At 47.4% G+C, this 26,176-nt stretch overlaps 1 protein-coding gene across 1 annotated transcript in view; it reads right to left on the reverse strand.

The window, feature by feature from the left end:
- Nucleotides 1-678: 678 nt before the first annotated feature.
- LOC111954275 (peroxisome proliferator-activated receptor gamma coactivator 1-alpha-like) overlaps nt 679-26,176 on the reverse strand; it is a 62,438-nt gene continuing 36,940 nt past the window's right edge. The window contains 12 exon segments of the mRNA XM_070435993.1: nt 679-778; nt 780-842; nt 844-854; nt 3,407-3,558; nt 3,934-4,055; nt 8,895-9,015; nt 9,629-9,721; nt 11,837-13,079; nt 20,024-20,097; nt 21,455-21,500; nt 23,001-24,327; nt 25,278-25,400. Coding sequence (XP_070292094.1) covers nt 749-778; nt 780-842; nt 844-854; nt 3,407-3,558; nt 3,934-4,055; nt 8,895-9,015; nt 9,629-9,721; nt 11,837-13,079; nt 20,024-20,097; nt 21,455-21,500; nt 23,001-24,327; nt 25,278-25,400 — 3,405 coding nt within the window. The 3' untranslated portion in view covers nt 679-748.

Below are 26,176 nucleotides of genomic sequence, written 5' to 3' on the forward strand. Positions count from 1 at the left end.
TTGTTGACATGCTCCCTCGAAAAGTAGCCTCCAACACATTTTTTACAATCATGTCACGTCTTCTAAACTTCATGTAGGTGTACAATATGTTTCACATCATTTTAATAACTACAGATCGACATTCTTAATTAAGAAAAATCTCTTCATCAAAAGGCTGCATTTTACATGCATAGCTGTAACAATAAAGAACTTTGTCTGATATTTACACAAAAAAAATACAACATATTCGATCATATCTGGAAATACAGGGCTACATTTTTGTCCGAAAATGTAGACAGCATTGTTATTCTCGTTAATAGTGAAACCACATCCAAACACCAGATTTTTTTTAAAGAAAATAAAATCAGGCACAAAAAAAGAAAGAAAAGAAAAGCCTGAACAACCTGCACATTTCACCACTCAAAGCATTTGTTGGGGTGTTTGTAGTGCTTGGAGAGAAAAATCTCATCAACGTCTTTGTCTTTCACTGACCGTTGTACAACAGTACAGCACACCATCTGTACACAGGCTATGAGGATTCACTGGCTCACCCGGTACTGTCTCTTCCCAGCTTCTTCAGAAGCTATGTTCATGTAAACATCGTTGTTTAATATACTTTATATATATATAGGTCTATATTAGAGATTCATCTTTATATACTCTCTTACGTAGAGTGTAAAACTTCTGGGTAGTTCGTAGTCAAAGGACAGAAACATTAGTGAGGGTATCAAGACATCCCTCTTTGTAGACAGCAGGTGACAGGGCACCGTTACCTTCTCAGGCTGCGCTGGGCCTCTTTTCAGCAAGCTGTCGAAATCCATGGAGTCGTACTTGCTTTTAGTGGAGGCTGGATCAAAGTCGTCCAGAATGGGAATCTGAAACGAGAGATGCATATGACGTCAGTGTTAAGCAGACTAAGTGGTCTCCAATTCTTGTCACAAAATCACTCTCCACTTTGGTTGTTTTGCATATTGAGGGGCAGTTTCTGGACACATAAAGCATAGTCCTGGATAAAAAGCATGGCAGAATCTCCCTTGAAATACCTTTTAGCCAGCACTAAGATGAATCTGTGTTCAGAACTGCCCCAAATGTTTGACAAATTAAGTTATTGTGAATTAGTTATATTCTTGAATACATCCATTTCAAAGGACGTTCAAACCATTTCACATAATCCTATAAAAAACTGTAAATCTGTATGACTTATCATTTACCTCAGTGTTGGGCAGATATATACTGCAGTCAGATCAAGTCATATCTGCATCTATGTCAAAGGCCTCATCTGAATCGGTTGCTTTTCAATAAGTCTGAAGCTATCTGTACCCCGTCCAATGTTTCAATTCCCCACAAATTAGATGTTTAGACACCATTCATCTTTATATCATTCAAAGGCTCAGGGTGGAAAATAAAGCTTTTCTGATACTGAGCGACAAAATCGTCAAAAACTGAGCGAGCTGCGGGGGCATTTATTTTGATTGGTCGGCGCGACAATAAATGTGTCTTATCTCTCGTGGCAGACAGCTTCACAAATGGGCCCCACACGGGCGGCAGCACGCTTTGAGAGCTTGAGAAATGGGGGAATGACCATGGCATGCAGGAGATGCCAGGCGTGATCTAATGCTAATGGCCAAGGGGTACGCCGCGCACCTTGAGGGATGACAAATACCCATGTGCACTACTTGAAACTAATGGACAGTCCAAAAAAAAATGAGACGAGGACGAGATGGCCGGGCAAGATTGAGAGGAGGAACTGAGGCCACTACTGCATGACATTATTTAAGTTCCTCGCGTTGAACAGGAGTATTTTCCTCTCCTTTCTTTTATCCTACCCCCGTCATGAGCAGTTTGGGATAAACTGGTCTTTCTCTCTAAAAAAGAGAGGAGCAGAATGAAGGTCTTTCTTTTCATCCGAGACTGATTAGTAGTGTCAGTCGTCAAAGTCTTTCCTCAAGGGCCTGGATTAACGCATCGTCGCTGTACACTTCACAAACGTCCACTCCATGAATGCCACTGGTTTCAGGCCAGAGCCTCGGAAATAAACATTAACGTCTTTGTTCCTTTAAAGAACATTCCATGTTCTTTCCTCTGCTGTGACGACTGACCTCCCAGTTCGCCCTGCATAAACATTCCCACCTCACGCTTTGTCGTGGAACGAATGTCGAGTGGAAAACAGGAGCAAACTATACAAGCCCACTTGGCATCTTAACCTCCATCATCAAATGGACAAATGACACACGCAACGAGCGTCCCATCTTGATGGACTGACTGACTCCGGCTTATAGTGCTATTTAAACATCGCTCCCAGTGTCTACCGTCTGTTAATGATAGTGGGGCTATAGTAAAGATAGAGGATGGAAAAAGGAGGGATGGAGATCCCACTTTCTGTCCTGGTTTTCAACAGGCGTCTACGTAGGGAGAAGCCAAGATTTGTCTCCAGTGCCTTGCATATTTATCAAATGCGTCAGCCCGGCACTATAGCCGTGTCCTTCTGAACAATGAGTGCAGTCTTTTGGGCGTATACGCTTCTTTTTTCTGTGCATGCACTTGTACGTTTGTTGTAACCTTTTCCTAGATTAATCGACCTAGCTCCTACCCGTGCTTTTAGTCGCCGGCACTTTTGTAGGGCTGCCGCCTTGAGGGAGGCCGACCCTGTTGTCAGTGTCTGTGTCTAAAAGCATGAGGAGAGAGTGCTGAATTATTTAGTTCAAATCAGGGCTCTGCCTGCAGGCTCCCTCCCTCCCTCCTCCCGTCCCTCCCCTCCCTCCCTCCCTCCCTCCCTCCCTCGGTGGATGACACGCTGCTAGGTAACACAGCGACGGTCTATGCCTCTGTTGAACACCACAACAGCTGGCACAGACGGAGGCTCATCAGGAGGAGGGGCTGGAGGGGATTTAACCTTGCACCCTCTTCCCCTTCATCCCTCCCTCCCTCCCTCTCTCTTCCATCTACCTACCTCTTTACCCTTTTTTCCCAAGAAGCATAAAAATATACATGCCTGTATATAGGTAAGTCAAAACAAACCGCGGACACTTTTAAAGGGGCATCGTTTCTCTTTCTTTCCCTAACTTCCATACTCTGCGAGTATCGACTAAGTAACAAAGATATATGGCTGTTCCAAATGGAATTGGAACAGATGCCTTCTCCATTCCTCGAGATATACTTCCTATATGGGTGCCGGTTTAAAGAGGAATTGTCCATGATTGAACCCCTGAACTGTTTTTGCCCGTGAGACTGGAAGGTAGACTCTAACGCTTGAGGCAGGGTGGTAAGAGTAAAGATATGCTTTTGGTTTTGACCCAAGGCATCATTGAGCCTTTTTGCTTCCTTGGCTTCCTGCCCCTCGCCTTCATCCTTCACTCCCTTTGACCAGTCTGTGTGTATTAGCAGGAAGCTCCAGGGTTTTCCGAGCAACAACAAAGCCAGCACTTACCCAAGTCTGTATAATTCGATTTGCAGAACTGCTTTTGTCCACCGAAGCACAGCTCGAACTGGGGCTCGTTTGACCGGCGTAAGGTGTGTCCGTTTTCAAGGGCAGCGAAGGCGTCACAAGTGTAGCGGTAGGTGATGAAGCCAAAATTGTCCCTGCGGTCAAGAACAGAAAATGAAAAGTCAAACCAACAACGTCAGGTTCTCTTCTGGTAGCGGACATCCAGACTATTTATATGCAAAAGAGAAATCAATAAAAATGTATCTTTGGGGCTTTTTATAGGCTAGGGATAGATAGGATAACAGACATGACTGGAATGCAAAAAGCGCTCTCCTGCCCTGCGTCTACACCTGACTTTGACATAGAAGTCGATGCAAAGCCCAACGTTTTCTGTGTTCCACCTAACCCAGAGGGTAGAAATGAAGGGAACAATGTACTACAATGATTCCTATTACACACCCCCCCCATAAACCCAACACACAAACACACACATATACACGCATGCGAGCACACAGTCCCGGGGCCTTTACCCGTCATCTCTCAGGTTCACGGCACACTCTTCGATCTCGCCGAAGACTTCAAAGCGCCGCTTCAGCTCGGTCCGCGTGCTGTCGGACCTCAGTCTCCCCACGTACACCACCCGTCTCTCCTCCTGCTCATTAACGGAGAGAGAGAGGGAGATAGATTAAAGGAAGAGTATATTCTTCTCTTTTCTGCTTTTTCCTCCCCTTCAGGCCCACTTGGTGGCCGTAATGAACTACTCAGAACTCCCGATGGCGAGCGCTGACTCGAGGCCACCCTTTTGTCACTTCGCTCTTGTTTTTTCCCCCGTTGATTGGTCGGGCTGTTCTAAATACCTCCTCTTATCTGATAGGACAGATTCATTATGGTCCCTTGTCTTTTTTCTTCTTTTTCCCCCCGGCCTTTATAGAACCGTATACTTTAAGACTATCAGAGGTTTGCTCTTCCTCTTTCGTTTTGTGGTCTGAGAACCTAAAATGAGTCAATGAGTTGTTTGGTATTACACAACTTAAGAAGCCTGTATCTGTAGTCAAAAGAGGACAAATGCATTTTTAAGTGTCCTTCAATTATGGGTAACTGTTGCACTAGAGAATTTGACCTCTAGCTTGGCTCTGAATATCAAACAATAAGCTGCCGCTACACATACACCATTAAAGAAACCTGTACGAAACACCATTACTAAGAACAGGCCGTGGGGGAGAAAACACCATTACTAAGAACAGGCCGTGGGGGAGAAAACACCATTACTAAGAACAGGCCGTGGGAGAAAACACCATTACTTAAGAACAGGCCGTGGAGGGGAGAAAACACCATTATAAGAAACAGCCGTGGGGAGAAAACACATTACTAAGAACAGGCCGTGGGGAGAAAACACCATTTACTAAGAACAGGGCGTGGGGGAGAAAAACACATTACTAAGAACAAGGCCGGGGGGTAGAAAACACCATTTACTAAAGAAACAGGCCGTGGGGCAGAAAACACCATTACTAAGAACATGCCGTGGGGAGAAAACACCATTACTAAGACACACAGGCCCGTGGGGAAAAACACCATTACTAAGAACAGGCCTGGGGGAGAAACACACCATTACTAAGAACAGGCCCGTGGGCAGAAAACACCATTACTAAGAAAGGCCCGTGGGGGAGAAAAACACCATTACTAAGAACAGGCCGTTGGGGAGAAACCCACCATTAGTAAGAACAGGCCGGGGAGAAAACACCATTACTAAGAACAGGCCAGTGGGAGAAAACAACCATTACTAGAACAGGCCGTGGGGGAGAAAACACCATTACTGATGAACAGGGCCGTGGTGGGAGAAAAAACACCATTACTAAGAACAGGCCGTGGGGGAGAAAACACCATTACTAAGAACAGGCCATGGGGGAGGGGAAAAACACACTTGTCCACGAACCACAAAGACACAAAGTCACAACCGGCATAATTTTGGACCTAAAGCACGAGACTGCCATCATGGTTTTGGGAGCAATTTAATTGCATCTGCTAATCATATAATGCAGAACAAGCCTCTAGGCTGTTGTATCACTGGAATTATTTATTCACTCATTTACTTGCCATTACTGGGGCGAGTCTATAGAGATCCATTCAAATGTTGAGTGCTACCCCGGGGCCACTGGTAACTGATACATGTAAATCAGTCGCCTGGTAGTAAAACTCAAAGTTCACCTCCGCAAAGAACCTAGACTAAGGTTCTGTCCCAAATAGCACCCTATTCCCTACATAGTGCACTACTTTTGAGCAGAGCTTTATGGGCCCTGGTCAAAAGTTGTGCACTAAACTCAGCAAAAAAAGAAACGTCCCTTTTTCAGGACCCTGTCTTTCAAAGATAATTCGTAAAAATCCAAATAACTTCACAGATCTTCATTTTAAACACTGTTTCCCATGCTTGTTCAATGAACCATAAACAATTAATGAACATGCACCTGTGCACCTCTTAACGGTCGTTAAGACACTAACAGCTTACAGACGGTAGGCAATTAAGGTCACAGTTATGAAAACTTAGGACACTAAAGAGGCCTTTCTACTGACTCTGAAAAACACAAAAARAAAGATGCCCAGGGTCCCTGCTCATCTGTGTGAATGTGCCTTAGGCATGCTGCAAGGAGGCAGGAGGACTGCAGATGTGGCCAGGGCAATAAATTGCAATGTCCGTACTGTGAGACGCCAAAGACAGCCCTACAGGGAGACAGGACGGACAGCTGATCGTCCTCGCAGTGGCAGACCTCGTGTAACAACACCTGCACAGGATCAGTACATCTGAACATCACACCTGCGGGACAGGTACAGAATGGCAACAACAACTGCTTGAGTTACACCAGGAACGCACAATCCCTCCATCGGCGATGCTCGACTGTCCGCGAATTAGGCTGGACTGAGGCTTGTAGGCCTGTTGTAAGGCAGGTCTCACCAGACACACCGGCAAACAACGTCGCCTATGGGCCACAAACCCACCGTTGCTGGCCAGAAAGGACTAGCAAAAAGTGCTCTTCAAACTGACTGAGTCGCGGTTTTGTCTCACAACCGGTCATGGTCAGATTCACGTTATCGTGAAAGAATTAGGTTTACACCGAGGCCTGTACTATGGACGGGATCAATTTGGAGGTGGAGGGTCTGTCATGGTCGGGTGCGGTGTGTCACAGCCATCATCGGACTGAGCTGTTTGTCATTGCAGGAAATCTCAACGCTGTTGTTAACAGGAAGACATCCTCCTCTCTCATGTGTACCCTTCCTGCAGGCTCATCCTGACATGACCTCCAGCTACAATGCCACCAGCCAAACCGTACGTTATGTGCGTGATTTTCCTGCAAGACAGGAATGTCAGTGTTCTGCCATGGCCAGCGGAAGAGCCCGGATCTTCAATCCAATTGAGCACGTCTGGGACCTGTTGGATCGGAGGGTGAGGGCTAGGGCCATTCCCCCCAGAGATGTCGGTAACTTGCAGGTGCCTTTGTGAGAGTGGGGTACATCCTCACAGCAAGAACTGGCAAATCTGGTGCTGTCCATGAGGAGGAGATGCACTGCAGTACTTAATGCAGCTGGTGGCACACCAGATACCTGACTTTACTTTGATTTGACCCCCCCCCCCTTTGTTCAGGGACACATTATTCAATTTCTGTTAGTCACATGTCTGTGGAACTTGTTCAGTTTATGTCTAGGTGTTGAATCTTTGTATGTTCATACAAAATATTACACATGTTAAGTTGCTGAAAAATAAATGCAGTTGACAGTGAGATGACGTTTCTTTTTTAGCTGATTTATATAGGGAATAGGGTGCCTTATGGGATACATTCTAAATGGTAGACATGCGCTCCAATCCTCAGAAAAATACAAATGAACCGTAATATTCAGTATATTATTTTCTCTTCTCTCCCTTCACATACAGTATGAGACAAAGTGTTTGCTGAATTAGGGATTTACATGCTGACAATTGAAAAAACACGCCGGCTTTCCGAGACGGCACCCGAGGCTGGCCGTCTGTGTGTGTGTGTGTGTGTGTGTGTGTGTGTGTCGTGTGTGTGTGTGTGTGTGTGGTGTGTGTCTGTGTGTGTGTGTGTCTGTGTGTGTGTGTGTGTGTGTGTGTGTGTGTGTGTGTGTGTGTGTGTGTGTGTCTGTGTGTGTGTGTGTGTGTGTGTGTGTGTGTGTTGTGTGTGTGTGTGTGTGTGTGTGATGTGTTGTGTGTGTGTGTGTGTGTGTGTGTGTTGTGTGTGTGTGTGTTGTGGTGTGTGTGTGTGTGTGTGTGTGTGTGTGTGTGTGTGTGTGTGTGTGTGTGTCTGTGTGTGTAGCCGTCGCATCATCTGGCCTCCCAAACCTCTACTGACAGCTTGGCTTTGCTGCCCGTAATTGTCTCACCTAAAATGTATGCAGGCCAAAGATAGCGTGTGTGCATTATTTGACGTGCACATTTATCATCCTGTGTTAGCATGTTTAAAATGTGTGCAATCTCACAGAGAGACAGGTAGAGAACAGAGAATTGATATTCATCCCATTTTCATTGAATTTGAACTAGATCACTGGAAAGATTCCTTATTTAAACAGTGTACATTTCCATGGCAGTGAATTTCCTTTTTTTAGCCTTGTTCCCTCTCTCCCTCTCTTCCTGTTTCTAACATCTGCCCCTGTGGTGTGATTAATAAGATCCGACACCGTTCCCAGACGCTGGAGACTTTTAAAAATACACAACCCTGAGATAAAGAGGAAACGCGTGGAGCCCTGAATGATTCAGTGACTCACTTTGCATCTATTCATTCATTACAGAGGAACAGTAGGTAGCAGGCACGGCAACGAGCCCTCAACTGTCTGCCCTGTCTAGGTAGTGCAGAGGGTGTGTGAGACAGCGATGGGCACAGCCGGGCTCTATTAATACCAGGCTGCCATTAGAAGGACGAGAGAAAGACAGAGAGAGAGAGAGAACCAGAGAGAGAGAGAGAGAAGGGGGGGTTAAGAGGTGGGCAGAGAGAGAGAGAGATTCACTGAGTATACAAAACATGAAGGATACCTGCTCTCTCTGTGACATAGACTGACCAGGTGAAAGCTATGATTCCTTATTGATGTCACTTGTTAAATCCACTTCAAAATCAGTGTAGATGAAGGGGAGGAGCCAGGTTTAAGAAGGATTTTTAAGCCTTGAGACGATTGAGACATGGATTGTGTATGTAAGTGCGTTTGAATGGGGTATGGTAGTAGGTGCCAGGCTGCTGGGTTTGTCTCACTCAACAGTTTCCCGTTTGTATCAAGAATGGTCGTCCACCCAAATGACATCCAGCCAACTTGACACAATTGTGGGAAGCATTGCAGTCAACCCGCGCCACCATCCCTGTGGAACGCTTTTGACACCTTGTAGAGTCCACGCCCCGACGAGTTGAGGCTGTTCTGAGGTGCAACTCAATATTAGGAAGGTGTTCCTAATGTTTGATATACTCAGAATATAAGAAAAAATGACAGGGGAACTCACTATTGCTTTTTCCCTTTGCCTCTCCCTCTGCTCAGCCCTCTCAAACTCCCTCTTCTCGTAGTCCTGGCGGTACTCCTCCCGCTTCAGACACTCGTGCTGGTATTCCTCATAGCTGTCGTACCTGCGGAGGGACCAAATCAAACCCATCACTTTCACTGTCCTCCACCGCCCTTCCGCTGTCCTTCCAACATCTGCCCTTCATTTTCACGTCCGCACTTATGAAGCGTATCGGCAAGAAACCCCACCAAGGAGTTGGGCTAAACACCCCCCCCCCAGAGGGTTGGGGAAACCAACAAAGGCATTAATAAGAAGATGCCTCCTCCTGGTCGTAAAGGTTATGGATCCTGCAGGAGAGGCCCACGGGAGAGAGCGGGTGAGATACACAGTAGAGAGCTGGACAGCTGCCACTGTCAGCACTACTTCACATCATTACTTTCAGCTTAGTTAGAGCTTCATCCAGGGAGAAAAAGTGCAACTTTCGTCAGATGTGGCCATGCATTGGAGAGATGGGCAAATAGGACTTTGTGCTTGTCTGGTGTCATCGGGCTAATCAATGGCTAAGGAAGGAGTGCCAATATTCTACAACGTGTTCCACAATCCTGCTGGTTTTCAGTCAACACATATTTTTGGTTACAAGGCAAGGATGAAAACTAACATTAATTGAAGGAACTGGATCATGAGGGACCCGAGCTGTTTACCCCTGGTTTAGTGTAAGGGAGGTGTTGAACCCTTACCTTGGCCTGCGACTGAGGGGGGATCTGGACTGTGAGTGAGGGCTTTTGTGGGTCCTGGACCGCAAAGTGCTGGAGTCCATGTTGTGGCGAGACCTGCAAAAACAGAATACATATTAATCATCAAGATGTCAATCATCCGGAGTCTAATAATAAAGTATTGTCTAAATGTAACTGTGCATTCTGCGTAATTCAGTCTTATCGACTGCGAGCATTATTTCAATAAATTAAATCCTATCTGAGATGGGTATCTGTGAATCCGATAAAATTGTCTAGACATACTTAGGCATTCCTCATTCATATCCTTTTCTTACAAGATGACAGAGCCACAGTGTCAAATCTGACCATACAAAAACCCCCACAGAAAGTCATAATATATTCAGAACACTTTCCCCAAGTTTGACCGAGTTTGACTTCCTTCACTCTTCTCCTCCACAGTGCAGCTGGGATAAATGTTCTCACCTTTCCTCCCACCAGGGCCAGTATGTACTGTACAAGCACCACGTATCTATGTTAAATGAGGGGAAGGTCCTTAGGCCCCGCGGCCATACGCTAAAGTTAGTATCCCGACAGAGTACGGGCTCTTTAGCTCCCATGGCTTTATTATTGAACTGATGCTGAAGAAGGGAGACGTGAATAATAGAAGGAGAGAAGTTAGGCTATGGTCCAACGTCCACAGAGTTAAGGAAGTGGAGAGTCTGAAAAGAGAGAGGGGGAGTAGAGAGACTTGAGGACATTTTGTTTGAACATTTTTCACGGAGTTCTTGAGAACGAGATACTTTTTACTCAGGTATCCCTAACCTTTTATGAGGTTACTTTCCCCCCGCTTTTCTTCTTTCAACCTCTAACCTGGACATCTTTAGCAACCTAGTGACCGTCTCTGTGTACTGTATCATAACGTTGGCGATAGTCCTCAGCGTGAGTGATTTATCAAGGCTAAAGGACTGCAAAACAGAAGGCAAAGCTAACCTCCATTGAGACTGACCTTTCGGTAACCCAGCAAACCAATTCACTCATGAGAGTGAGGGAAGTGAATGAATAGTCTATCCAGTTTGCAAGGCACTCAATGCAAGACTGCTGAAAGTATACCTACTGCATATCCGTTCCCTTTGCTCTGATCAAAGGGAACCGTGGGAAATGTAGTTCTCCTGGGCTGCTGTGATGATGCACATTGTTTTCAGAGGAGGGGATAAAGAACTAAACTCCCCAGATTTGGCTTTCATCTCTGGGGACAAAGAGGGGGTTTCGCCTGGCGCTCAGTGAAACAACAGCTGCCGCCTAAAACAACACGCACCGCATCACATAGTAGATCCCGGGAAAACGGAGGTGGGAATGAGAGTGACAAAACGCTCGGATAACAGTCATTGCCAGGGGAAAGGAGGCTTTGACGACGTTGAAGCAACCAAAGCACAACGCCTTAGGCGCCGCTCATTTTCCTAGTTGCCGCCTTCTCTGATATACAGTTTTGATCTCACAGTTTGACTAACACCCCAAACCTCCTCGTCTGGTATCTGCTAGTGGAACCCTGGGTCTGCATGTACAAGCTTCTCAGAGTATGAGTGCTGATCTAGGATCAGTTTCCTCAGTTAGATCATAATGAATAAGATTATAAGTACAGGAGGGGCCTGATCCTAGATCAGCACTCCTACCCTGAGAAGTGTGAGACATATGGCCTCTGCTCTGTAGTTAAGCACTGAGACGGTTGAGCTTGGCTAGCCTCACTACACCAGCCTAACACAATCCACCGTCTAGTAGTCCAGCCGGTAAGGATTCTCCCTGGCCCCGTCACACTCTCTCCTGTTGTTAAAGCCTCTTTCACCTGGAACATAACAAGTCTTCTCTGTGGTTGGGGATGCAGAAGCAGAAGCAGCTATAGGCCCCATACCGGGAGAGTGGAGAGCCTCATACCGCAGGGCCTATCCTCTCCTGACACCGTCTCTGACGGCTGAGGAGACCTGTTTACACGACTGAGTTGTCCACCTCCTGCCGGGAGCACCGTCAGAGCCGCCCATAACGCTTAGGCAACGTTCAAACAACAGAAGGGAAACGTCTTCCACCAGGAAGGAACGTGCTAGTTGGCTGTATTCCGATATCCACACTGGCATGCTACTTAGAATGAAGCTAAGCAGTAGATATTTTGGGCAAGATGTCTAAGTGGTGTGGTAGTACGGACATGGGAACCTAGCCACAGTGAGTAGAGGTTTTACTCACCTGGAGGAGGGGCGTCCGTCAGGTGAGCTGGAGAGGGAGCGCCTCCGGTGGTGGGAGGAGGAACTGCGGGAGCGGGACCGGGAGTGAGAGCGGGAGGAGGGGGAGCCCGAGCGGGGCCAGTGGAAGTGTCTGGGGGAGAGGAGGATGGAGGAGGGGGGCGAGACGGAGCCCCGTGAGGGGGAGCAGCTGGACAGCGAGCAGGATGGCGAGCAGGACTCGAAAAGCAGGTCCAGGGGGGTGCCCTCCCAGGGGTAGAGGAAGTGTCCCTCGACGCCCTGACCCTCCAGCTCCTCGTGGAAGGGAGAGAGGCCCGGGTGCAGGTACCCAGTAGAACCAGACCCAGAACTAGGGAGCTTGGGGTAGTTCTCGTACCCAGCAGGGCTCTCTTTGGGGGTCTGCAGGGCTCCGGCCATCTCCCCTCCTCCCTGTCTCCCCTCCTCCACCACCACCTCCTCCCCCTTCTCACCCTGGCTATAGATGGCTTGCTGGGGGCGGCCAAAGTGCTTGTTGAGCTCCGCCCGGATATCCTGGTCTCGCAGGGGCTGCTTCCTGCTGGCAGAGTGCTGGTCCCCTTCTGGGGTCTGTAGTGGGTGTGGTTTGTCCTGGGTGATGGGGGTCCGGTCCTGCCCCCGAGCCTCCTTACCCACAGGGGAAGAGCTCTGCTGCAGCTGCTTTTCCAAAGAGGATGAAGATGGAGGAGGAGATGTAGAGGATGAAGAGGAGGAAGAAAAGGAGGAGGAGGGTGGCATGGCTGAGTCCTTACATTCCACATGCCTGTCCTCCGCCACACCCGGATTGGGCTTCAGAGGGGTTGTCGTAGTAGTCGTCATGGTAATGGTAGCGTTAGCCACATTAGCGTTAGCGCCAGCGGCAGGGTCCTGTTTTGTGCTGGCCGCCGTGGACTGACAATAGTCGTGGTCGTCGTAGCAGCAAGGCTGGACACTCCGCTTGTTGTTGCCGCAGCAGCGCTCCTCCTTGCAGCCCCCTGTCGTCGCAGCAACCACAGAGGTGGGGAGAGCAGTGGACGCTTTGCTTAGCTGGGCGTACAGCTCAGTCTGCTCTGGGCCCTTCCTGCCTGGGGCCGAGGTTGGGGCTAGGGGCCTGCAGGGTTTTGCCTCGCTCAGCCGAGCCCTCTTGCACGCCAGGGCAGATGGGGAGCATGAAGACAACTTGGTTTTGAACGATGCTTTGAAAGGGTTCTCTTGACTGGCTTTGTGGGGGGGCGTGGTAGGTGGTGTCAGACCTGGAGAGAGGGAGGTAGGGAGGGAGGGGGAGGGAGGTAGGGAGGGATGGGGAGGGAGGGCGGGCGGGAGGGTGCGAGAGAGAGAGAGGGAGGGTCGATAAAAGAGAATGGAAATATAATGCATTCTACCTCCCCACCTTCCACCCTCTCCTCGCACTCCCTACAACCTGTTTAAAGACAGTGGACACACACAGGGGTTGATTAAAATATTCACTTTCATCCCTGGTCCTAATCCTGATCCGTATTTTATTGCAATCTTGACAGATTAATGCAATGCTCTGTGTAATTTAATATGGTGGAGCCGCTACACGGCTCGGCTACCACCGCCATCCCTCCCTGACCTTGGACAATCCCTCATTCAGGAAGAAGAGAAAAACGTTGGCAGCGGACAAACATCCTCCTCGAAGTGGAGTGTCCTTCGAACAGGTAACCGTCGAATCTAGCCGACGCGTTGGACGATGGCCAAGCGATTTCAATAAAAGCAAAGACCTTTTGGCTCAGTTTTGAAAATCTATCACAAGTGTCCTATGTTTTGGGCTTCTGCTCTCTACTGCAAGTCAAGGTGGCGAGATATGTCGGGCAGCGAGATGTGTCAGTTTTCGGCACTGCATGTTGCTATAGCGTGCCACTGTGCTGTCATATGATAGTGTCGGCTTGGTGCAGGGGAGATGTCTGACTGGTAATGGAGGCTCAGTGTCTGCCGGGGGAATGGGTTGTCATTTTTCTCAGATCCTGCTTGCATCTCTGTGGCTCGTGCCGAACCCGACCCCTCCTGACAAGTTTACGAGCCGACAGATGGCAGTTATATGGGAAGTCCTGAGATGGGCCTGCTTTATAGCATTGTTAACTATCACGCAAACAACCAGCGCTAGGTAGGCAGTCCCTTTCCCTTTGTCTCCCTCTCGTCTCTTCCCTCCTTTTTCCCTTTTTCCAGGTCTGTCTCCCACTCCGGTTCAATCTCGCGTTCTCTGTCTCTCTGGTTCAACCTCTCGTTCTCTGTCTCTCTGGTTCAACCTCTCGTTCTCTGTCTCTCTGGTTCAATCTCTCTTTCTCTGTCTCTCTGGTTCAACCTCTCTTCCTCTGTCTCTCTGGTTCAACCTCTCTTTCTCTGGCTCTCTGGTTCAACCTCTCGTTCTCTGTCTCTCTGGTTCAACCTCTCGTTCTCTGTCTCTCTGGTTCAATCTCTCGTTCTCTGTCTCTCTGGTTTGATCTCTCGTTCTCTGTCTCTCTGGTTCAATCTCTCGTTCTCTGTCTCTAACCATCTCTATTTTTTTCCACTGTCCGTCTTTCTCCTCTAGACAAATACATAGGCATGCACACACGGACAGACACACACACACACACACACGGACAGAAACACACACACACACACACAGACAGAAACATACACACACACACACACACACACACACACACACACAACAGACACAGACCACACAGACACACAGACAATACAGACACAACACACACACACACCACACAATAGTCACATACAGCCTCCCTCTCTGGGAGTGGAGCTCAGGCACTTTGAAACACCTACGCTCCCTGTCTTTGCCATTGTTATGAATGCACATCATCTCCCTTGCAGTGAATTGCAGCAAAATGACAGCGCTATTAGTATCAAATCCTGTGTAAGAGTATTTTACTGGGAGGTTGGAGCCTGAAAAAAAGAGAGGGAGAGAGAGAGAGAGAGAGAGAGACAAAAAATTCCGTTGCGGGGCCATTTCCTGAGTTTGGGCTCTCTAATCCAACCATCTTATCATCTAGACTTATCTGGATTTTACGGTAAAGCCGAACCGCAACCCCCATCCCTCTTTAAACAGTCAGACGTGGTACACCGATAGCGACAAAGAGACTTGATGCAGTATTTCAGAGAGATAGAGATTGAGAAAGAGGGCTATATTTTATCATTACGCCAATGAAATGAGCTATGAAAAGGGAGGGCCGGTGCGGTGCCGAGGAACTTCTGTTTCGCCAATGACACGCATCTGTGCAAACAACAATGCGCACTAGGGTCATAAACTAGGAGCCATTAGTGCCGGGGTTGAAATAAATCAGAATTAGATAAATATGCGCCTCTCAGTCAAAACCGGCTTGTGATGGATTGCTCGGCAGACCACAAAACCAATCATTCAGTGTGAGTAAGTTTTTTTTTTTCTCTCTCTTTTTTTTTCTCTAATCTGTTTTCTTTCCGGACTGTAAATTGCGAAGAAGACCTCAGAGCAAACGACTCTGACGCCAACTCAGGGTTAAAGAGTTGAATCCCGGTGGTAAGCCATGCAAATAGGCAAACACCCATAGACAAACCCGGTGTCATGAGATACTGTAATTAAAGACAACACAGTAAATCTATTAGCAAAAGGAGATATAGTCCTTCCAGTCAAATCCATGGGCTGTCTCTGAGTAGTGGGGTTTGTCTCAGGTTACCTTATGGGGGAGGTGGGACAGGGCCTAGGCCATTGTAAAATGATCCTAGTGTAATAATACAGTTAGCAGTATCAAATTCTGAATAGAAGATAATTACAATACTTTTCCTACTACTACTCCTACCACTACTACTACTACTATACTACTCCTCCCTCCTCCTACTACATACTTACTACTACTCCTCCTCATACTCCTACTAAACTACTCCTACTACTACTACTACTACTATTACTCTAACTACTACTCCCACCTACTACGAATCCTACTACTTCCTACTGAACTACTACTACTCCTACTCACTACTACTACTACTACTACTACTAACTAACTACTACTATTACTACTACACTACCTACTACTTGACAACTGCTAACCACTACTACTACTACTACTACTACTACTACTACTACTACTACTACTAATCCTACTACTACTACTACTAATACTACTACTACTGATAATGTAGATACAAAGCTACACCCTAAGTGTCATTCTTGAAGTGTGGTGCCATTTGGGGATTTATGAAAATGTTTACCTTTTTCTTGTTTTTTTATTTAGATTTAAATGTATTTGGGTACATCTTCCCATTCTAAATAATATGGCAGCTTAATGACTTTAAATACTTTTTACCGTTACACTCTGAGAGAGAAAAAAGGTGCTATCTAGAAACTAAAATGGTTCTTCGGCTGTCCGCATAGGAGAACCCTTTGAAGAACCCTTTTTGGTTCCAGGTAGAAGAACCCTTTCGGTTCCAGGTACAACCATTTTGGGTTCCAGAAGAACCGTTTCCACAGAATGATCTACATGGAACACAAAAGGGTTCTACCTGAAACCAAAACGGGGTCTCCTATGAGGACAACCGAAGAACCCTTTCGGAACCCTTTTTCGTAGGATAACATTGTGCCACCAGTAGGAGTAGTAACACCAATGATGGTAACACCAATGATGGCAACACCAATGATGATAACACCAATGATGGTAACACCAATGATGGTAACACCAATGATGGTAACACCAATGAAACATTTTTGGTTATTGTGGATTTTCTTAAATGGAGGCCCCATATTTGTATTTATTAAGGATCCCCATTAGTTCCTGCCGAGGCTGCAGCTACTTTTAAAAACATTACAATACATTCATAACGGATTTCACAACACACTAAGCGTGTGCCCTCAGGCCCCTACTCCACTACCACACATCTACAAAACACAATCCATGTGTACGTGTGTGTATAGTGCGTATGTTACCATGTTTGTGTATGCACRTGTCTGTGCCTATGTTTGCGTTGCTTCACAGTTYCCGCTGTTCCATAAGYTGTATTTTTATTAATTTTTGAAAACTAATTTTACTGCTTGCTTCAGTTACTTGATGTGTATTCATTTAATTTAATTGATTTGAGTTGGGACAGATGCAATAATATTGACACATTGCAATGTACAACAGTAAGATGAATTGCATCATAACACCATCTTTGTAATGAGAGATGTTCAAGGTGGTAACACCAAATGACATACAACTGAGGGGCAGACATTATCCTAGTACAAAAAGGTATTTTAATAGCCTTTGTTTTTATTGATCTATACAATATAATAAATCATTTTTTTCACTTTCTAGCATTCAAAATAATAGATACATATCTCTAAATCCCCAAAACATGTCAGTACAACTCTACACATTACTACTGGGACAAAGCCAATTTGCTTACTCTAAGTACATTAAACAATGCATCAACAAAGATTTGCAGTATAAAGGACATTATGTTGTATCATTGACAATATAAACAAAAACATGTATGATGTGTAACTATTTCTCATTTAAAGTGCAAATGTCACTGCAATTCACGACTGACCCCCATGTCATGGAAAAGTTTACAACTGAAATGCTAACCTACTATTGTACTACATAAAGACCTACAAGTGTCTCTCCTTAAAGATGCGCTATGCAGAAATAGCTCCTCCATAGTTGAAAAAATGTATTCTAATAGTTCCCCTAATTTCAGTTGATGTGACAAGCCAAGCGGTCATAGTGTAGAGAATCATTGTACCATTCTAAACCGCTGTGATATATGCTTTACATAATAAAAAAAAATGTTGTGTTTGAAGCTGGTGTCCAAAACCAAAAGTAAAAGAGGCAAAAATGTTACTTAAGAATGGGAAGCAATAGATATAGCGCACATAGAACATATCTATCGCTTCTTAGACTTGTTTCAACGGGAATGAAAGATCTATAACTCACATTTCTATGTGAATTTGGTCGGGCCGCCCAAAAAGTGACATTTTGTAGCTTTAAACGTGCCCACGGAAGATTCCGTGTCCGATTGAAGCACTGACCTACTTCCACCTGAGGGCTGCCCCTCCCCCTTTGTCTTAACTCCACCTGGTTATCAATTAAAGAAGCATCATCTCCAGATCTACTGGAACGGGTCTGCTGAGGACACATTAACTCAAGGGATCACAAAGATTTCATTCCCCCTGTTTCTCCATATCTGGCGTTCCTGAGTCGCCTGCCACACGGGACTAGACTAATCCTAAAACGTAAGGGGCTCAGTATCCATTAGCGTTTTCTTCTAATGGCTTTTCCCCTAATATCTAATCCCAAATCTGCAAAGGGCAGTGGAGTCAGAGTTTGGCTTTATTAACTATGGCTGGAGCAGGAACACAGGGAGACGAGGAGAATGGGACTGGATTTAACCCTGAGGTCAGAAGCAGTAAAAAAGAAAGAGATATTAACAGTGTTTGATTGCTCCAAAGCTCTTAATTCCCTATGGGTGTCCCCTCTAACCTCTGACGCGTATGTACACAGAGGATTAAATGGCAAGCGGAGCGTGGTCAACAGGAGGAACCCCCTTGGGGCTTTGGTGTCCCACAAATCTACCCCCTCCCGACTCTAAAGAGATTCCAGATAATTCATTCCTATTGGGCCTCGTTCCCAAACAAAACACCACCTTGAGTCTAGGAGGCGAGTCAGGTGTGTTACACCGAGGGCCATTTATTTTACCCGCTAGCAAATGAATACCAAAAGGCCCATTGACGCGTCACATTGTGAAGGAGAAGAAAAGGGCCGCCATTTTGCTTTTATTGACCTGGGATGATTCATCTCAGGGAAGGAGTGGGGGAGGTTGGGAGGGAGGACACTGAAATAATTACCTGCATAATTCACAGAGAGAGAAAAAGAGAGAGCGGGCGGAGCGAGCGAGCGAGCGAGGAGAGAGAGAGAGAGAGAAGGAGAGAGAGAGAAGAGAGAGAGAGAGAGAGAGAGAAGAGAGAGAGAGAGGAGAGAGAGAGAGAGAGAGAGAGAGAGAGAGAGAGAGAGAGAGAGAGAGAGAGAGATGAGAGAGAAGGAGAGAGAGGAGAGAGAGAGAGAAGAGAGAGAGAGAGAGAAGAGAGAGAGAGGAGAGAAGAGAGAGAAGAGAAGAGGAGAGGAGAAAGAGAGAAGAGAGAGGAGAGAGGAGAGAGGGAACTGCTGAAGGCCTGTGTTTTAGATTTGCCTGACATTGCACTTCATTTGGCTTTTTACTTACCTTTGCCTATAGCTTTTTTCCTCCTCACGACGTAAGCTTTAATGAATAAGGTATATAATATTAGCAGGGAATAATGAACAATAATATAGTTCAAAATCCCCTGCGTTGACCCCGATTTTGGAGAAGTGCATCCTTCCATAAATACAGACCCTGAAAATGGGAAATACTTATCATGTCTCTAATTTAAATTACCAGAAACTGTTGAGGGAAAAAAAAGAGACACAGATAAATCGGTCATAACCGAATTAAGGTGGCTAACAGAATTAAACAATAAATAAGCACATCAGCTGTGCCGTGATGTGTTGTTAAGGTGAGCATTGTTTCAGGTCAAAGAATGCAGAACCCGGCATATGACGAGAGAGAGACGACGATGAGAGAGAGAGGACAGAGAGAGAGAGAGGAAGACAGAGGATGAGAGAGAGACAGAGATAGAGAGAGAACAGAGACGAGAGAGACGAGGAGAGAGTGAGAGATGAGGAGGAGAGAGAAGAGAGAGAGAGAGAGAGAGAGAGAGAGGAGAGAGAGAGAGAGGGAGAGAGAGAGAGAGAGAGAGAAGCAGAGAGAGAGAGAGAGAGAGAGGAGAGAGAGATGGAAGCGAGAGAGAGAGAGAGAGAGATAGAGAGAGAGAGGAGAGAAGAGAGAGAGGAAGAGAGAGAGACAAGAGAGACAGAGAGACAGAGAGACAGAGAGGAGTGGCAGCATATTAACTCTTCACAGAGAAGGGGGGGGGGATCTGTCTAATAAACCCAAAGGAGATTGGATCTCTTAATCAACCAACAGTGAGGCATATAAAACATGTCACCCTGTGTCCTAGTCCTTCACCTTGAACTCTGAACTTTTATGGAACTATCAAGATGGTGTGAAAAGCCCTGGGGTAGTGACTGGAATGTAACCCCTAACTGGCTTAGTGAGAGAGCTTAGGTTTACCATTATGCCATTACAAAGCAAGGTGAGCATCAAGCCCTTATTCATAAATTCACTGAAAACACATTCTTACCTGGGGTTCCAGAGATCTCCACACTCAATGTGCGTTCAATGGTTTTGTTCTCAAACGGTGATCCCTTGTGGTCACTGAAAGACAAAAGAGATTGAACACACCGTTTTACTCCACGTGGGAAAATGTGACATTAATAAAGGCCTTTGTGATCTTAGAAATGGAAATGAGAGTTAACAAAATGCCTCATGTTGGTGCAAATTATTTGTCTTTTGATTTACACTAAATATACAAAAGTATGTGGACACCCCTTCAAATTAGTGGATTCGGCTATTTCAGCCACACCTGTTACTGACAGGTGTATAAAATCGAGCACACAGCCATGCAATCTCCATAAATAACAAAGGCAGTAGAATGGCCTTACCGAAGAGCTCAGTGACTTTCAACGTAGGCACCGTCATAGGATGCCACCTCAGATCGTAACATTTCTGTCCTGCTAGAGCTGCCCCGGTCAACTGTAAGTGCTATTATTGTAAAGTGGCAACGTCAAGGAGCAACAACGGCTCAGCCACGAGGTGGTAGGCCACACAAGCTCACAGAACGAGACTGCAGAGTGCTGAAGCGCGTAACGCATAAAAATGGTCTGTCCTCGGTTGCAACACTCACTACAGAGTTCCAACCTGCCTCTGAAAGCTCACGTCAGCACAACAACTGTTCGTCGGGAGCTTCATTAAATGGGTTTCCATAGCCGAGCAGTGACACACAAGCCTAAGATCACCCTGCGCAATGCCAAGCGTTGGCTGGAGTGGTGTAAAGCTCGCCGCCATTGGACTCTGGAGCAGTGGAAAAGCGTTCTCTGTACGAATCTGGGTTTGTCGGATGCCAGGAGAACACTACCTGCCACAATGCAACAATGCCAACTGTAAAGTTTGGTGGAGGAGGAATAATGGTCTGGGGGTGTTTTTCATGGTTTGGGCTAGGCCCATTAGTTCCAGTGAAGGGAAATCTTAACGCTACAGCATACAATGACACTCTAGACAATTCTGTGTTTCCAACTTCTTGGCAACAGTTTGGGGAAGGCCCTTTCCTGTTCCAGCATGACAATGTCCCCGTGCACAAAGCGAGGACCATACAGAAATGGTTTGTTGAAGAAATTGACCTCAACCCCATCGAACACCTGTGGGATGATTGGAACGCAGACTGCGAGCCAGGCCTAATCGCCCAACATCAGTGCCCGACCTCACTAATGCTCTTGTGGCTGAATGGAAGCAAGTCCCTGCAGCAATGTTCCAACATCTAGTGGAACGCCTTCCCAGAAGATTGGAGGCTGTTATAGCAGCAAAAGGAGGACMAACTCCATATTAATGCCCATGATTTTGTAATGAGATGTTCGACAAGCAGGCATCCACATACTTTTGGTCATGTAGTGTATCTTTGTTATTTTGTTTAGTTTCGTGTGCTCGTTGTAGAATGTTGAAAAACTATTGCACTTACTTTGGAGACTCTGGGGTCAAAGGAAGTGGCAAGGTGGTTGGTTTGGCTGCAGAACACAAAGGAACATGGGTAATTATTTAACTAGATAGATAACAAGTTGAGGCAAGAGAGATCAGGTCCACATCTGCAAATCAATCTCAGATTGGCACATTAACAGAAGGCAGCATTCCAAAACCCAACCCAGTACGGTTAGCATAATGCTCTCTTGCTATTGATTTACAAGAGCAAAAAACCAACATCTGTCATTTTTGTTCACTTTTGTTCACTGTTGACTTTGTGAGGATGAAGTGATGGAATTGGCAAGTGTACAGAGTACAGAGTTTGACACAGATATCCCACTCAATAAAAAAAACTAACGAGACGACGGCACAAACAGCACACATGGCAATGGGAGGTGGCGGTTGTAGTGGCTAATGGGAGGGGGTGGTGGTGGTTGCGGCTAATGGGGGGTGGTGGTAGTGGCTAATGGGAGGTAGTGGTGGTGGTTGCGGCTAATGGGAGGTGGTGTGGTGGTGGCTAATGGGAAGGTGGTGGTAGTGGCTAATGGGAGGTGGTGGTGGTGGTAGTGGCTAAATGGGAGGTGGTGGGTAGCGGCTAATGGAGGTGGTGGTAGCGGCTAATGGAGGTGGTGGGTAGCGGCTAATGGGAGGTGGTGGTAGCGCTAATGGGAAGTGGTGGGTGGTGTGTGGCTATGGGAGGTGGTGGTGGTGGTGGCCCTAATGGGGCAGGTGGTGGTGGTGGTAGCGCTAATGGTAGGTGGTGGTGGTGGTGGCTTAATGGGAGGTGGTGGTGGTGGTGGTAGCGGCTATGGGAGTGGTGGTTGCTCGGTAGTGGCTAATGGAGGTGGGTGTGGTAGCGGCTAATGGGAGGTGGTGGTGGAGTTGGCGGCTAATGAGAGGTGGTGGTGGAGGTAGCGGCTAATGGGAGTGGTGGTGCATCGGTAGTGGCTAATGGGGAAGGAGGTGGGTGGAGGGTAGCGGCTAATGGGGGGAGGTGATGGTGGGTGGTAGCGGCTTAATGGGAGGTGGTGGTGGTGGTAGCGGCTAATGGGAGGTGGTGGTGGAGGTAGCGGCTAATGAAGTAATTGTTGCATGCATTTGGATCCAAAAGCAGAGGAAGAAAGGAGAGTCAAGGAAGCTTGTGCAGTTGCCTGAGGCTCTGGCTGTCTCCAAATGCAGTTAAAGAGTGTCGCTCAGTCAGACAATTAAGACATTAGGGCAGTGCCCTGCCCAGAGTAGCTAGGTAGACCTTCAGCACCTCCGCTTGATCCAGCCAGATAGTGGTTGATTTAACAAATGCCATACTGTATCAAAACATAACAGGCTACTACCCCTCTCCCACCTCCCCGTTAAGTCAATCTTGAGGCAAGGGTCTGTACCAATTCTAAAGAATGCCTTTTGGAATAGATGGTGCACCAAGCAATTTATTTTTTGTACTCAGAGTGATAGCGTCAAATTAGCATTGGGGTTAGTGTGTAGTCAAACTGGGAAGTTGTTAAAGCAGGAGAAGGAGAAGAGAGAGAGGGCAGGGATGCAGCGATGATTACCTAACAACAGGAGGCCCTGGTCATCGGGGTGCCTGCAGACTGCCTGCATGTGTAGGTGCTGCTGTGTGACGGAGGGAGTGGGGTCTGGAATTCTAGAATCTGGGAAGAGTGGGCTTGGCAGGCCCTGTGAGAGCGCCATGGGGCTGCCCATGGCATCATCATCGCGGACCTCCTCCCCAAAACAGCCAGCCTGCTCCACCAGGCCAACCTCCAGCCAGCCCAGCCCCAGCCCCAGCCCCAGCCCCAGCCCCAGCCCCAAATCTAGCCCCTGGTCTGGCTGGCTAACCCAGCTGCCTAGGCCTAAGCTCTCGGCCAACAGGGGGTCCGAATCAGGCTCCTTGGCCTGTCTGAGACCCCATCTGCCGGGATTGATATTGACAGTCCCTCTGTGCTCCTTCTCCACCTCAATAGCCTGGCTGGGACACTCATCCCTCTCCAGGACTCCAGAGCTCATTCTTGAAGAACTGCTCTTGCAAGGCTGAGGGGTAGTAGTGGGCGGGAACAAGTGGGCCTGATAGCGGGCGGGCCTCTGCTTGGAGGTCAGCAGCTGACTAAGCAATGGATGCCCTGGCTCCTCCTCCCTTTTCTTAACGGTCACTGCGATGTGCCCCGCCGCACCGCGGTCATGCCTGCCCCAACACTCAATTGCCTGAGTGGCAGCGCCCGCCTTACGGCAACGCCCACAGCTGCCTGTCTGACCCGTCTCTCTAGGAGGGAGAGAATAAGAATGCATGTACCTAATGAACCTAGCGGCTGCCAGGCGGCCCGCGTCCACCGCAGGCTGCGGACCTGGCGGCCTTCCTTCTTCACTGGACGGCCTGCGCTCCAGTTTGGGGCAGGCATGGACGCTGTCGTTCCTACGTGCCTGGGGGACAGGAGCGGGTGCCGCCGCGGGTTCGGACTGTCCCTCAGTGCCACCAGCCCCATGAGCGCAGCGACGCCACTTCCCAGCCCCCACACCAGCCACACTACACTCGCCAGCAGCCCGGCTCTCACCTCGCTGGTGATGTGGCTGCTGCTGCTGCTGCTGTGACACGACAGACGACGAGGACGACTTCTTCTTGGAGGCAATCGAGGAGGAGGAGGAGGAGAGGGAGGAGAAGGAAGTGGTGGAGGATGGTGAGGAGGAAGAGGACGAGGCGCCCAGCAGGCCGCCCTTGTCTTTGCCGCCGCCCCCCCAGGCGCTCTTGGCTTCGCCGGCTTTGGTCTGGAGGAGGATGTCGTCGGTGGCGGTCAAGTACTTGAGCAGCTCGGTGCACGGGCGCCTCACTAGACGGCTCTGCTGCGGACAGCCCCCCCTCGGCTTGCTGTTCCAGGAGTTCTCCGTCTGCAGGGGGATGTAGAAAGACAAAAGAAAGAGAAAGAAAAAGAGAGGAAGAAAGAGAGTGGAGGAGAGAGAGTGAGTCTCAGCATAGCGGGTCGCCCAACTGTCTGGGAGGCGGTGGTGGGAGCGCGGCCCGCCCATCATCTTAATTGCGTGGCCCCCGAGCACCACCGCAGCAGCTCTGTCCTCAGGGAGCCTTCCAAGCACCGTGCTCCAGAAATGGATGTCAAAAGTACGGTTTAAAAATAGACTTTTCAGAGATGTGTAAGCTGTGTGTATGCACTGTTTACCAGACAACAATGCTACCAACGCATTCCAAATTCAGTTTTTTTAAGCACTGAGGGACGTATATTCAGGCATATATTCATACGTTTTTCCAAACAAGGAAGAGTAAACAAACGCATTATTTATGTGCTATCGTACTAAATGAAAATCTAATCTTCAAGTGCATTCATCMTGTTCCAATGAAATGCGGCAAGTAGCAAAATACTGGAACCACCTACTTCATTTAATTGGCATTCCTGTGCCCATTATACTTCAACCCAGCGAAATACTAGATTATCTCAAAAGAAACCCTTTCGCTCTACAGAACAGTAATAGTAAGAAAGGGTAACAACATCAAGACTGTATGACTAGATCTTTCAATCTAGATCTAGCAGCATCAATCTTACCGCTTGTCAACGTTTGATTTTCCACAGACACCGTTACAAGGGAGGGGGGATAAGTGCTTTAGCTAATGAGACAACAGTCCTGATGCCTCGCCTGGAAAGCCGAACAGGCAATCAGGCTGTTTTCATTACGAGATGGCCCCCAGGAGGGTACAGTGGAACAGAAGTTTAACATCTTCCAAGGCTAAAAAATACAAAAAGAAGAACTGAGATGGTAAACAAACATGGAGTGGCCCACGGAAGCGGTGCATTTGAAGTGAACCAATGGCGCGACTGGGTAGCTACCTTGACAACAGCAGCTGGTGGTCTGATGCGGTGGTTGCTGGCTGCATGGTTTTGTGCCTTGTCACCTATGTATTGATTATAGCTGAGCTGGGAGTTCGCGGGCGCCAGAAGGAGCTTCTTCAGCTGCAAAAGACCCAAACAGAACAGGGAAGAAAGGGGAGGAAGAGGAACGAATAGAGAAAAAAGGGGTGAACAGAGTTAGAGTTCACCCAAACGCTGCCTCTGAAATGTCATAATTTCACTCAATTAAACAATCAGAGAGAGATAGTCAATGCTTTTGTAAATGTGTGACTGAGGATGTTTGATTTATCTCAGTGTACAGAAACACAGAAAGGGTATGAAGACAAACGCATTGCCGCCTATCAATAGAGGCCTTTTACCTCGTTGTTTACCGTGCTAAAAGGACAAGTCAAAGAGGAAACCTTTCTTTCCATGGCAGGTGTTTTGGGGAACACAATGGCTGTGCTTTACTAGTGCGATTCACAAAACAATGGGGAGGGGTGGCATTAAATACACGGACTATGACTCAACAAAATAAACAACATTGCAGGTAAAGCCCCCTCAGGAAAGGCCWAATCGAATAAATTATGCCACTGTCGTTATATGAGGTGAGATGGATTTCATTTTTCATCCCTAGYTTGATTTCAAGGCCCCGTGGCATAATGTCGACCATAACAGACCCACCGCTGTGCATGTTTCATTACATTGGCGCTGCTCGTACGCCACAATGTAATTAACACCTCACAGCGAACACTGAGGCATTAGATTTTCTCTTTCATCCAGGCATCTGCATCATGGTCAGCTCAGCACACAGACATGCACGGGAGGGGGACCTGCAAGGAACACAGACATGCAAGGGGGGGGCATGCAAGGCACACAGACATGCACGGGGGGGGCTG

The sequence above is a fragment of the Salvelinus sp. IW2-2015 genome, linkage group LG3 (assembly GCF_002910315.2).
Source record: "Salvelinus sp. IW2-2015 linkage group LG3, ASM291031v2, whole genome shotgun sequence".
In the NCBI taxonomy this organism is placed as follows: domain Eukaryota; kingdom Metazoa; phylum Chordata; class Actinopteri; order Salmoniformes; family Salmonidae; genus Salvelinus; species Salvelinus sp. IW2-2015.